Here is a 14,541-nt window from a genome sequence, read left to right on the forward strand (position 1 = left end):
GATCACGACTCATTTCCCCTCAAATTCCGATAGACTTGGAATGAGCTGCCGTCGGTCATTCGCTCTGCCTGCTCTCTCTAGCAGCGGACGGCATGTGCCAACCGCAAGTCCTAGTGATGTCATCAGGGGGCTTTCACAGGGCACAGCCGCCACATCTTACGCCAGTTTTGACGATGCAGTTCCTTGTGCACAGAGTTTTGACTCTATCGCAGAATTCAGACCATGATTTGAGAACGAAAGGGATCAAATGTCCTTGTTAGTGCATTTTCACAAAGACAAGCATGAAACCAGCCTCGTACTGTTTGTCCCCGCGGTGACAGAACACGGCTGGTGAATCGAATCACGGCTGTGACCGGAACGCGTTTGTTGGTCTAGAATGCGATCAAGATGATGAAACATTGTTCTGCCAGTCATTTCACGTGGACTCGAACAATATGATCAAAACAAAAAATATCAGTAATAGTTATACCCTGCTAAAGGCCCAGAACAGTCCTCAGGATCCAGGGTCTAGAATTTGTTCTGGATCACCTCCAAAAACTGGCCAAATTTCATTGAACTTCATCCATCCTTTTTTTGAAATATCCTACAAAAAAAACCATACACTGTAAAGATGTTGTTACCTCCTCTGAGGTAAAAGTGGTCTACCTCAGCACCACATCATTATGCTGACAACCTTTAATTAAAAAGTGTGATTTGCAGGGAGAGCTTGTGCATGAGTGGTGATGTGAGATGAGTGTTTACGCTGCGCCCTGCCTCCAACAGCGTTTCTAACCAGCCGCCCGCTCAGCGACAACACAAAAACACACAAAGAGCAGCTCCCCGAGCCACCCGTCATCTTTGTGTCTGCTCTCTTGTGTCTGTGTTAACCTGCACGCACTGTTACACTCGCATGGATGCGACCCCCTTCATGCAGACACACCCCTAGGGGAGATATTGACAGTCCAAACCCACTCACCCCTCCCCTCACTTCCTCGCCCTCTCCTACCATCTCTGTTATGCTCTTGAGCTGCACCGCAGCTTCTCTGGATGATCAAACACTTACATATGCTGTGCATCTGCAGGAATATCTTCAGTGGACACACCCAGTTGTCCCCTGTGTGGCCTCCAAGCCCCCTCCCCTGGCTGATTGACATTCTGTTTAAGGGGGGCAAAGAGGCAGCATCAAAAACAACCAGAACCATTGACAGCTTCTCTAATTTCCCTTGCGCGGTTAGTGAACTGTGCTCTTCTTTGTGCCGCACATTTTCCACCATATGTCACTGCATTGCTCTGCGTGCCTGCCAGTTATTGTGAATGCGCTGGTCTCTTGAATCTGCTGACTGAAATGTGAAATCTAACAGCTATGTGGCCTCCAACAGTCCGATATGAGTTGGAGGTTGAGCAGCCTCCTCCTGACACACGTGCACTCTGACCCCCGCCTGCTTATCACAGCTCTCGGCTCCCAAAACACCCGCGCCTCACTCACTCTTATCTATAAATTAGCATTTCAGGACAGACCCCCTGTGGCTATATCTGTCCATGATAGCAGTGTTTTGAGTCCCTAAAATTATGTTTGGCTTAGTGTAATCATATCCCCGCACTAAGCTGTGATTAGAGTTCCTTCACTAGCTGGAGCGCTGCGCACAGGGAAGCTGGAAAATGTAAGAAAATGCAGAGGAAAGCTCCAGTAACAATTTGTTTTTCATCAGGTCCAAAAATTGTGATTAGAGCTGTGTTATTCTATCTTAACTGAGGCTGAAAACGACTTTGAGTCAGGTTGAAATATGTCACTGGTCAAACTCAGAAAAATCATACCTCCTCAGCCAAACCCCAAATAAAAAAAAAAAAAAAAGTAGTTTTTTTGCTACAGTATGTTGAAAGGTTCTACCCCAAAATTTAAGAGGTTCTTTCTTGGCCCGTGTTGTTCCCTTCCACCAAATTTGGTTAAAAAAAAAAAAAAAGTATGTGTGTGTTGTTTTTTTTTAGTTTTTTTTTTATCTTTACTTATTGAAAAACCTCATGTAAAAACCATTGATTAAAAGACCTGGACATATCTTCCAGGTCTCAAAACAAATACACAAGAAATGCAACAGGCTGCATTCTCTCAAAAATGGCCAAGTGAACATGTTTACATCCATAAGTCAGTAAGTCGGGGTGTTGACGTAAATTAGGATCCCATTTTTAGACAAATACAAGCGGGGAAAGCTTCAGGGCGTGGCATCAAGTAGCTTCTGTGGCAGGCTGAGTCAAGACGGAGGTTCTCCGCCACAGCTCCCCCCTCCCGTCCAGACACGGTCCCCTCCGGATCCAAGCATGTGAATACACAGCGAGAAAATTTCTCAGGATTTGACAGAGAGCAAAACAAAAAAAAGAGAGAGTTCATTTTTGGAAACATGATTCCAAATGAATGACTGTGCTGACCATGTTTCCATGAAATGCAATAATCTGACCGTGTCCTTTATTCTAAATAAGACAGTATTTCATTGCAAGCATCCATTCATGTTCCCTTTACAGATACACCGCAGAGTCAGACTAATGACTGAGGAGGCGGGCCCTCATTACATCCCTGTGTCATGCATCAGAGATTTTCCTCCAGGAATGTTGGGAACGTCTTCCCAAAAAATGCTGGGAATTCTTTTTAATGGCAGCAGGCATCTTTTCTCTTGTAAACAAGTCAAGTGCAGACAAGTTAGAGCTGCGTCATCGCGAAGTCTGACTGAAGACCTCGGACGTAATCAGGCCACGAGGGTGTGCACGTCTTACAGCAGGGTACCGACAGAAATCCACCACAGTCATCGCAGGTGAGCAGGAACTGCTGTTCTTGTGGCAGCGCCTGGCGGTAGATGATTGTCTTCATCAGGACTACCAGGATATGTAGGAGGGGACTACTTCCAAGCTTCAACAATTATTTGAGCTGATATTCAGCGTTTTTTTATGGTTGTCGGACAATAATATTTTCAAACAGATGCTTGAAAGCGTTCCTTTTGTGTATGTCTATTATTCAGAGTTTTTATACCAAGGTTTTCATCTTGATGGGAACTAGTATCGGTTCCACTTATCAACCACAGTTCCCTTTGACTGTTAATGATTCGAGATATGGGCCTTGACAATAAAAATGTACTGGTCAGCCATCAGTAATATTTCCCTTCAGCTCGATGTCGTCCATATCTACTACATGTCTTACTGTAGGCAACTATTTGCTTACAATTCAGCAAATATATACTGTATGATTGGAATATCACAGTCCACTGCCAGATGGCCAAACAGTTAATTAATATTACTCTCACCAATTATTAATTTTGTCTTTGAAGACCCAGGAATTATTTGCCATGGTGACGTCTTTAAATCAGATTTTGTTTTCCTGATCATTTTAGAGGAAATATGGAACGTTTTCCTTTTTTGATAAATGACTCGAAATCCTACTTAATTTTTAAAAATTGACACTGCTTTAGTTGAGTAATTCAGCACTGGTGCACTGGACCCCCCCCCCACACACACACACACACACACACACTCACACACACACACACACACACAAAACAACGCAGTGCTGTATGGTTTGGATCGAGTCTTACTGCATCTGTGTCTAACAGATTTACATGTACAGTTTGCATGTATGACTCTGTGTGTGTGTGTGTGTGTGTGCGTGTGTGTGCACGTGCGCACGCGCACTGTGAAGTCAGTTTCACGTCTGTTGAACGAGAAGTAACAGCTGCTCCGGCGTCCGTAGGGAAGTTGGCTTCATGCAGCCCATGATGACGCCGTGTCTCTGTGGGTGTAGAACTGAACTTCTACATCTGGCCTGCTATCAGTCAGAGGACGTTTTCCAGAGACTGTCGTCGAAAACATGCACAAAGATTTTTGATATCAAACTCCTCTGTAGTTCATGCCTTGAAATGCAGTGTGAACTAATCATTGTCGTCATCATCTGACTCTTTTCTGTCTGTCCTCAAATGCTCCTCAGGCCTTGCGATGGGGGGATCCAAGAGTAAACCCAAAGAGGCAGGCCACCGCACTCGCAGCCATGATGGCAACCTCAGCTCAGGTGGAGGGGCCGGGGGCCACCACCTCAATTCCACTCAACACACCGTAACACCCAATCGCAGTCCTGCTGTGGAGGGAGGCCTCGCCGGGAATCATTCGATGGGCAATAACGCAGAACTGGCCCTGTTTGGAGGCGTGGACAATAACAGTGTCACCTCTCCCAACAGAATGACACTAGCAGGTCGAGAACCATTTGCGCGCACGCGCGTGTGTGTGTGTGTGTGCGTGTGTGTGTGCGTGTGTGTGTGTTCTAACTGTACATCTTTACAGTATACAGTCGTTTGATCAAACTTTCTCCTCTTATAGGAGGCGTGACGACCTTTGTGGCGTTGTATGACTATGAGTCACGGACAGCATCGGATCTGTCTTTCAGGAAGGGCGAACGCCTCCAGATAGTCAACAACACGTAAGGAGAATAATGAAAAAGAAATATGACACACCTTTTTTTTTACATTTTGTTCCCTTTTGTCACTCTTACACTTGAGCTAAACTTGAGAAGCTTTTAGTCAATAAACTTGATGAATGTTGCTGCATTTAACCTCGGCTAAGGAAGGCAACAAGAAGGCAGGAGAACCGGTTACACCGTGGGGCAGGCTCATTAGTGAAACTCAGAGAAAAACATCCATCAGCTTCTACAGTAACTCATTAAAGACGTACTACATCAAAGTACTTTTGAGTACTCATTTTTAGCTGTCCTGACCTCACAAAGATGTTTTTCCACACTGCACGACTCTTCTGTGACTCCAGAATGCAGAAGGAGCCAGCCATGTATATTTAGCATGAAGCTAATTGAGACTGATGGCTAACAACAACAAGGATGTCCAGAACGCCAGTTTATGAACTCTCAAACACGTTGTTCAGTATAATCCAGGATATAAATCTTCTTTATCCAGCTACGTGCTGAATAATCCATAAATGTTTTGATGTGAGCTGAAACAAACAAACAAAAATACTTCCGATTCAGAGCGACCATGAACGAGCCTGAACCCGGGGGTGTTGTAGTTTATGCTTTTAAAGAATCGTCTGATGCTGCCGACGCCGAGAGAGAAGATTGTATTGTTTTAGCAGTTCTTTAAAATCGGAGTTTCAGTTCTGGAGCGACAATAGATGTCGTATCCGAATGAGCTGCACGTTTGAGTGATGTTCTTTCTCTCTTTATGTCAACAGCTGAAATCCCAGCAAAGCCGTTGTCTTTATATGATGTTCAAGTTTCAGCAGCAGCTTTGAACTGACTGTGGGTTAATGTAGTGCTAATGAGCCGTGAGTAAAACCTCACCACGCTCGCCCGTCGAAAACTCGTACTTTAGAACAGCTTTATTTTTTTACTTGAAAAATTATTATACGCAAAAACTGCAAGTGAAAGCATTTCAGTCACTTTAAGTGTGAATGCATTTCTCATCATTGCTGTTTACTGCTGAGAATTGGACACAGTGTTGGACCTGGTTACTCAGAACAGATCTAACCTACGAAAGGGGGAGGGGGGCATGCTTGTTTTTTAAAATAGGGGCTATGAATCAATAGAAATGCAGTGAACCATATAGCATAGCGCTGTACCCCGGCGCCGGTGCTGCCCACGAATAAATCGCTGACCTAGAAGGCTGCAGCTGAGGACAATGGTGGATTATCACTGGCCCCTTAAGCCACAGACCTGAAAGAGAGTTGGGTCAAGTCTACCCAGTTTCTATGAGCCGACCCCAACATTAGCTAACAGGTTAGCTCAATCCAGCGAGGTGTCAGTCACACTCGGCCCTGTAAGGATGCAGCCACGCTCTGGTGATGATAATATTCAACCCTTTGCATGCCGCTGTTTCTCTTTGCCTCATTATTTTACCTCCCTTATCTCATCTTATATCATAGTTCATATTCTAGCTTCCTATTTTTAGCATTTGCACTACATTGGTTGTTTTTGTGTACTCTGCTGTTCTGCCACTGCTCATAATGTGCTCTCTATTGCTTTATCTCCTTTTTTTTTTTTTTACCATTTCCCTTCCATCTCTCTCTTCTTTGCCTTCATCACAAACATCACATTTTTTACAGGAGGAAGGTGAACTGCAGGTTTGTGAAGCTCCACTGGGCTTGTATTTAAATGTGCTGCTTGTCCGTCTGAGTGTTTGCATCACCTGAAGCGTCCTGTTGCACAGTAATACCAGTCTGCTAGAGAGGCACATGTACCACATAACTCCACCCCCTTCCTGAGGATACTGTAGTAGTCAGGGGACGCTTGTCTGAAGCTTTGCAGCACAGTGTTCAGCTCAGGTTTTACTCTAAAACCTCATTCTTGTATGAAGCCCCAGGGTGGCCATCAAGAGAGAGAGAGAGAAAAACAATTGATGCTCACAAGAGACACAGAAGGTTCTTCCCACAATTTGATGAATTTATTGCCAGGAATTGTAACTTGATCCCATTTTTTTTTAAATGATTGAAATAAGATATCCTGTAACTTGTTCCCACTCTGATCTATTAGTAGCCACAAGTTTTGATGTGTTCATGCACTTTAATGTATGGGAGGGAAAAAGTTGCATCCCTTGGCCACAACTTGAACATTTTTGTGGGAGGAAGTCATATCTTGTGGCTACTAAGTATTTTTCGGTCACTCCAGAGCTCCGTAGTCTAATGCTGCAAAGCTACAACTCAATCCCTGACCAAGCGTAGCATACAAACACAGTTCCTCCATGTCGTCATCCCCACATGAATGCATGTGTTTTGTTGCTCTTCCATAACTCCCAAATATTATTTTGTAACAGTAGAGATACTCGGGCTTGCATTTATCAAGCGTCTCCTGCGTCGAAGAGCTCAATTACTGTGTAGATCAAGCTACTGCAGAATCAAAATCAATATATTTACAGCCTGAGAGACTTGATAAACACCGGCCCTTGAGTTCACACTCCTCGTGTGTGTGTGTGTGTGTGTGTGTGTGTGTGTGTGTGTGCGCGCGCCGGTTGTGTTATGAGCCTCTGTGAAGTTATCGTTTCATCATTACAGAGAAGGCGACTGGTGGCTGGCGCGCTCCCTGACCACTGGAGAGAGCGGTTACATCCCCAGCAATTATGTGGCTCCATCCGACTCCATCCAGGCAGAAGAGTAAAGTCTTGTTTTTCTTCTAGTACTGTCTTTTATCTGTCGAGCATGCGACAAGTAAAACGTGCTCTCAATGCACACTTGGATGTAGGATGTACGCATCTTCTTGCTATCCAGTATCTCAATGTGATTTCACTTCCTAAGACAGCAGATACACATTTTGGGAAATATGTTTATCTGCTTTCATACAAAGAGTTCATACTATACTACAAAACATGAAGTGCTAGCGGCTGGTTAGCTTAGCTTAGCTTAAAGACTGCACTCACATCTATGGTAGCAGAGTTTGTGTGTGTGGGGATGCTGTCAACTGCGTCTGAAATGCAGGCTGGACGTAGGTGTAGTCTGCACTGTTTTGAAATGTTTGGGGAAAAAAATGTAAAAATATGTATAAAAAGGAATATTGAATTTAAGTTTGCATAGATACTTGGAAACATTTGCATAATGTGTTTAATATTATAATAGTTCTGTTCTTATTCTAGTGTCTCTGGAAGAAATTCCATATTTCCCAAAATGTCAAATATTTCTTTTCACTACTTCAGCACATTTACTTCTTTCCACTCTTCTTCTTGAGCAGAGGTTCCCAAAAATTCCCTTCCCCCAAAATATATGTTTTATGCAAACGCACTTAGATGTATCCAAACACGACTAATTGTAAGTGTATTTGTGGTTTAATTACAAAGTTTGTGTGTTGCACTGTAACTGTGACTGAAATATGCTGTTGCTCAGGATTTTTGATTTCGAGAAATGACTTCACGACCTCTGATTTGGGGAAACTCTGTTCTAGAAGGCCTGCACTTCTGTTCTTGACCTGCTAAGCTAACTTTATGTAACTGCTGCGTGTCTCACCTTTGCCTCCTTCTTCTCCAGTCATCTCAGACTGACTCTAGAGTCCAGGTAAGCAGCTGTTGTCATCTCAGCATCAGTCTGCATCCGGCATGCAAAGACAACATTTCACCAAACTTTCAGAATCATGAGCAGCGACTCACACTTGCCTAATTGCTCCTTCTTCTTTTTTTTCCGCCCGCCGTCTTCATCATCTTCCCATCACCAACCCACTCCTGTGTGTCTTCTGTCTCGAATCAACCAGGTGGTACTTTGGCAAAATCACACGCCGCGATTCGGAAAGGCTGCTGCTAAGTTTAGAGAACAGAAGAGGGACGTTCCTGGTGCGAGAGAGCGAGACCACCAAAGGTACGTTTATAGAACCCTGGGCAACACACTCTTCGTTCTCTTGACAGTGGGACTTGAAACTAGAATGTTTGTGGAGTTGTGACGAACATCAAGCACTGCAAGTAGGTTGGTCGACAGATTTCTCTCTAAAATGAGCCCAGTCACAAGTGGAAACCTCGACTACACAAGTCCACACTTGACTTTTAAAGGCGTCTCATGTACAAATAAGAACCTATGTCATTTTACCAGCTTTTATACACGAGACACGTGGGTGGATTTGCTCAAATCCAGCTGAAATGAAACCTATTATCCGTTTCGTGTTAATTTTTTTTCCGTGGATCGTGTTGACAGACGCATCCGTTTCTTTAGATCATTGACACTTTAATTCTATTCAAGGAAATATCATCTTGTGTTGGATGATCTGTCTGGTTTATTATGATTGCAGAAAGATGGAGGGGCACCGGGGTCTGGGTGAGCGAGACTGATTTTTAACAAGAGAGCGAGTGGCACAGCCAAACATTTCCATGTCTGTCAGCTGGAAATTAAACGCAACAGAAATGTAGACAGGTCAGGCCGTTACTGACAAACTAAAGCACCCAAGAGGTACCTTTAAAATTATTATTAACAATAATAAGAATAATGATAATAATATGCTGCCAGCATATTGAATCAGTGCACATTTTCACTTGAGGCCCAGAATGCACTTGTGTTCATTCTACTAAAAAAAAAAAGAAAAGATGGCCACTTGGGTCCTAGACCACTTCTGAATGTGATCGCGGTGATCAGCTCTGATCCTGAGTGTGTTTACACCTGTACGTAGACTGGTCGTGACAGGTCTGAACAGGAAATGAATTACTCGTGCAGTTCAGGAGACATGTTACTACTTTCGTTTTGTTTTTTTTTTTATTATGTTTGTCAAGTTCATCTCACATTTTACAACAAACCTCGTGCGGTCAGAGGTGGGAGGTTTCACAGGCATGTCTTTGATGACTTGCACGTGGGTCACTTTTTTATTTTGTCTTCCACGTGGCGACGTATCACACATATCTGAGTCGGAGATTTTTTCCTTTTTGTGCCACCTTTTAAGAAAGTAATGTTATGAACCTGCTCACCTTCCACTTCCAGAACTCCTTGGATTGTATCCGTTTCTTTCCTTTCCAGGGTTGTCCAGCTACTGCTACAGCTGCGTTTTCTTGCTTTTTTGAGCCAATTAAATATTCAAATGCCTTTTTTGGGGTGGGGGGGGGGGGCTTATTTCTTGTTGTTTGTCCATTTCCTTTTGTGCCTCAATAAACTGCACCACGGTCCACTTGGATACGGACTGAGTCCTGACTTTTCCGTGAGGACTGTGGTCCAGGGGGAGCCTTCACATCAGTAAATTTGGTTCAGATCAAAATAAAAAGTCTGACAATCCAGACCAGAAGGAGGCAGGTGTGAAAGAGGCCTAAATCAATACTCAAGTCTGGTGTTGCAACATTATCCGATGATCCTCAGCTGGATTATACAGCAGAGCTACGCTAAGCACAAACCCCACCACAAGAGCACACTCGCAAAACTTATTTTATACCATTACGAAATGCTTTTTCTTTAAAAATCTCGCATAGAAGCGTTATGTTAGCTTTTATGAAATATTCAGACCTCAATATGACGACCAGTTTGAATTCCATGACATGCCCTCTTAAAAATGCACCACTGAGAAGAAAGCAAATTCTGTGCAGCAGTGAGACATGACGCCCTGCTGTTCGCTGTGCGGCCAACTGTGCCATGTCAGTTGTGCGGCGGCGAGGGTTTAAACGAGAGACGAATCAAGCAGATGGAAAAAGGCTGGATGTGACGCCTGTGGGACTCCGTCTGGAGATAGTTCTGATAGGCAGCTGCTCTGCTGCAGCCGCACAGTCGTTGTGGCTTCAGCTGGCTCGGTGTGTGTGTGTGCGTGTGTGCGTGTGTGTGCGTGTGTGTGTGTGTGTGTGTGTACACTCGAACAGCATCGGATTCCTGTTGGTTAGTGTTACAGGATGTGACTACATATGCTCTGCATAGATTGAGAGAGGGGGACAGGGTGGGGATGTTGGAGGGAAGGGTGGTGAGCAGGAGCAGTGCAGAGGTACTGGGTGGGTGAGCCAGACAGAATTAGGTCAGTGTGGAGGCTGAGGACCGCACCACCGTGGGCCATATTGCCCGGTTCACACTGGAGGAGGGGGGAGCATTGCCATGGGTTGCTGTGATTCAGCTGGTTCTGTTGACTAACACTGCCCTCTGGTGGCTGGTAAAGTCACTCCAAATTTCTGTTTATTATAATCCGTATGATGATATGATTATTTCTACTCATTTATCCATCAGATTTTTGCAGTCATCATTATTTTTCACAGTAATTTCTCAATTTCCAAGACAAAATTCATACAATGATAGAAAATGGAATTTTATATGAATCGTAAAAAAACAAAAAAACGAGTACAGTTTTGCCCAGTGAGATAACAAATGTTTGTATCCAGATAGTCTTGTTCATGTCCCCTGTGTCGTCTCTTCTCCAGGTGCCTACTGTCTGTCTGTGTTGGACTATGACAACACCAAAGGGCTGAATGTGAAGCACTACAAGATCAGGAAGCTGGACAGCGGGGGCTTCTACATCACGTCACGCACGCAGTTCAGCACCCTGCAGCAGCTTGTCAATCACTACCGCAGTGAGTTGAACTCTTCTGTCACTTCGACTCCCCTCATGAGTCACGTTGTCCCTCCTCGTGGTGTCTGTATGACCTGGGGAGTCTATGGAAATTATCATCACCACCATGTGGGTCTTCTCTTTCCAGAGCATGCCGATGGGTTGTGTCACAGCCTGACAGACATCTGCCCCGTGCTGAAGCCTCAGACTCAGGGCTTAGCCAAGGATGCCTGGGAGATCCCCAGAGAGTCCCTCCGCCTCGACCTCAAGCTGGGTCAGGGCTGCTTCGGAGAGGTTTGGATGGGTACGCACCGGATTCATCCATTTCTTAAACAATCTCCATGAACGAGTGTTTAAGGCACGTTCATCACAGGCACCAGTAATAGACGATAGCAGTTGCAATGAACGGTTTCTTTTCTCTTTACTTTTATCAGGAACATGGAATGGTACGACCCGAGTGGCGATCAAGACTCTGAAACCTGGCACCATGTCCCCCGAGGCTTTCCTCGAGGAAGCCCAGGTCATGAAGAAGCTCAGGCATGAAAAGCTGGTTCAGCTTTACGCCGTGGTGTCCGAGGAACCCATCTACATCGTCACTGAGTACATGGGACAAGGTCAGCGTGGACACCCAGTTTTCGTGTCATTTCAGTGTTGTTACATCATTTCAGTGTTGTTAACAAGATGTTGTTTCGGTGCCCATTTCCCCCAGTAAAAATCATTAATAAAAATATCCGAATATTGGTCATAATTCTGGGATGAATTGTCAAAATGATGATAAAAAGTCAAAATTTTCACATAAAAAGTCAGTTTTGAGTTTTAAAAAAAAATTGCAATGATGTGATGTGACGTTGTATGGCATATGGATATGGAATCTCATCATGTCATCATAAATTTGATCTTATAATTCTAACTTTCTTGCTCATTTTTCTTTTTATCTTTTTATCTCAGAAATTGTGACTTTTTAATCTCATAATTCCGCTTTATTATCAATGATAATGGAATATTTGTATGATCAAGCCTATGTTTTTACCTTTTTGTTTTATTTACTGGTCAAAATGGGCTTCCATACATTTGAGTAGACGTGAGGATGAGTTCCGCAGTGACTTGCTTCTCTAAAAGCGAACAAAACTACTGACTGGAAGCTTAAATTTGAAATTCTGAGAAAAAACCCAAAACGTATTCCTGGAGGATTAAAGTCTGAGTTGATGCCTTGACTACCTGAGAAGACAAAGATGTTTTGAGCTGTTTTAATTAACACAAACAAAATCAAACTTGGCGGCTCTCAAGTGAAATATGCCCCTAACACAACGAACAGTAACATTTCAATGACATGTTTGACCACGCCTGCTCAGCCTCTATCCTGTGTTGCTATGAACAGGTAGCTTACTGGATTTCCTGAAAGGTGACATGGGTAAGATGCTTCGCCTGCCTCAACTGGTGGATATGGCGTCACAGGTCAGGACAGATTATTTCTACCACACCTTTTTTAAGGAAGAGTTCTGGTGTTTTTCACAGAAACGCGCCTCTGTTTCAGATCGCTTCAGGGATGGCTTACGTAGAGAGGATGAACTACGTGCACAGAGACCTCCGAGCTGCTAACATCCTGGTGGGAGATAACCTGGTTTGCAAAGTGGCTGATTTTGGTCTGGCTCGCCTCATAGAGGACAACGAATACACCGCCAGACAAGGTAGGAGCACAAGAGAGTCAGCTTTAATTTATCAGCCTGGTAAAATCCATGATTCATGTTGTCTTACTTTATCTCTGCTACGACGGTCTCATCTTATCTTGCTCCACAAATTTGTTTTGCAGGAGCCAAGTTTCCTATCAAGTGGACGGCCCCTGAGGCGGCTCTGTACGGACGCTTCACCATTAAATCTGATGTCTGGTCATTCGGGATCCTGCTGACTGAGCTGGCTACCAAAGGCCGGGTGCCCTATCCAGGCAAGGGACAATTATTCAGGCCTCCTTTCCATCTGAGGGTTTAATATCTTTATCTTATGTGCCTAGTTTTCCTGTGAAGCAGCTGCTGACGCCATGCTCAATCCATTTAAAAGCAGACAGATTGATGACCGGGAGTCTCAAAATGTAGTAAACGACGCATGTTTGCTCTCATTTGAAAGATTCCTTCCAATCCTACTGCCTCTGTCAGGCAATGCATCACTTATTAATCTAGTTTCTGCTCTAGTTTGGAATCCTGGTTTTATTACACATGTTGATATACCGACATTTTAGAAGATTCTTCCTCTGATTGGACAAGTAGTTTTGAATTTGTCTATTACAGTTATTCTATGCTGTGTATTAATAGCGTTATCACTGGGCATAACCTCGTCTCTATGGCAACATCAGCTTGACTTCTAATAAGTTAGGTGGAGACTATCAGGCATTTGTATGCATGCTCGAAGGGAAAAAGCAGGGTGAGGGTCATTGTCCTTGTGTTTTTTACAACACTTAAATATAGAATAACACAATAAACAAAGGATGCAAAGAAAGCCTCGATTATGCAAGCTGTGCAAGGTCTTAGGACTGCTCCGAAGACGAAGCACCTGTCATTTAAAGGTTAGCCTGACCTGCAGGAGGTCATTCACAAAGCAATTAATACAAACACTCCACGCATAAAATATGCATTCATTCAAGAGTAGCAATAAAGGAATTCTAACATACTGGTTCCCACACTTGTCCCCTGCCCCTCTTGTCTCCTAGGCAGCATCTCTCACAGTCAGCTTAGCATTAGCGTTAGCGTTAGCATTAGCATTAGCGTGGGTGCTTTCCGTGTGTTTGTCAGGCTCTTGATGTCGAGTTCCAACAGCTTCACGATACATAGATTGCACTTTAACGTTTTATTTCAGCCCTTTGTCCGATAAAGTCAGATCGTAGAGGTGCACTAATTTCAAAAAGCTACAGTCTGACCATCCATGTGTAGCCGTAACAACAACAGGACTCTTCTGATGCTGCATTTGCAGAAGTAGCCTGGATTAATTCTTGAAAAAAAATGGATAAATACCTAATTTCACACATTGTATTTGCGGTCATGTCATAGAGTAATGTTGAGTGACCAAGGCTAATGGTGGATGGATAGATGGACGTGTACTCAGACACAAACTGTGTTGTCTGACACTTTAAGTCAAAATCTGTTTATTTGCGTACAGCATGTCTGTTCAGACTTCCAATGACGCACAATACTGCTCCCTGCCTTCATTACCCACCACTTTAGTGACGATTAGCATGACTTGGCCGAGCCTCGGCCTTGACCATACTCCTCCAGTACAATCTAGTGCAGGGGTAGGGAACCATGGGCCATGGAGGGCTGTGTGTATGCAGGTTTTCCTTCCAACCAAACACTTTAACAGCTGATTCCACTGATCAACACACCTTCAGCCACAGAGGAGTGTTAATCAGTGGAATCAGCTGTTAATGTGTTTGGTTGGAAGGAAAACCTGCATACACACGGCCCTCCATGGCCCATGGTTCCCTTCCCCTGATCTAGTGGCTCGGATGCATAATACACTTAAAACACAGGAAATGCTGTACATGGCCCTTGTTTAATTCCTCTGTTACTGCTAAAAGTAACGTCACTGACACGGCATCATTCCCACTGCCGATCAGTCAAAAA

General features: G+C 44.0%; 1 protein-coding gene across 7 annotated transcripts in view; it reads left to right on the forward strand.

The window, feature by feature from the left end:
- src (SRC proto-oncogene, non-receptor tyrosine kinase) overlaps window positions 1–14,541 on the forward strand; it is a 31,762-nt gene that overhangs the window by 14,114 nt on the left and 3,107 nt on the right. Inside the window, exons 2-13 of one of the 7 annotated variants that reach the window (XM_086213206.1) lie at window positions 3,944–4,204; window positions 4,330–4,429; window positions 6,061–6,078; window positions 7,006–7,104; window positions 7,969–7,995; window positions 8,189–8,292; window positions 10,803–10,952; window positions 11,079–11,234; window positions 11,365–11,544; window positions 12,309–12,385; window positions 12,465–12,618; window positions 12,741–12,872. In XM_086213206.1, the coding sequence (XP_086069332.1) occupies window positions 3,952–4,204; window positions 4,330–4,429; window positions 6,061–6,078; window positions 7,006–7,104; window positions 7,969–7,995; window positions 8,189–8,292; window positions 10,803–10,952; window positions 11,079–11,234; window positions 11,365–11,544; window positions 12,309–12,385; window positions 12,465–12,618; window positions 12,741–12,872 (1,450 nt within the window). In that variant the 5' untranslated portion in view covers window positions 3,944–3,951. Of the gene's footprint in view, window positions 1–2,495; window positions 2,781–3,943; window positions 4,205–4,329; window positions 4,430–6,060; window positions 6,079–7,005; window positions 7,105–7,968; window positions 7,996–8,188; window positions 8,293–10,802; window positions 11,235–11,364; window positions 11,545–12,308; window positions 12,386–12,464; window positions 12,619–12,740; window positions 12,873–14,541 lie in introns of those variants that run through there. The other 6 variants (XM_086213209.1, XM_086213207.1, XM_086213210.1 and 3 more) reach the window with 6 other exon arrangements.

This window comes from Aulostomus chinensis, chromosome 9 (genome assembly GCF_037954235.1).
Source record: "Aulostomus chinensis isolate RoL2024-O1b breed Wild chromosome 9, RoL_Achi_v1.0, whole genome shotgun sequence".
NCBI classification, from domain to species: domain Eukaryota; kingdom Metazoa; phylum Chordata; class Actinopteri; order Syngnathiformes; family Aulostomidae; genus Aulostomus; species Aulostomus chinensis.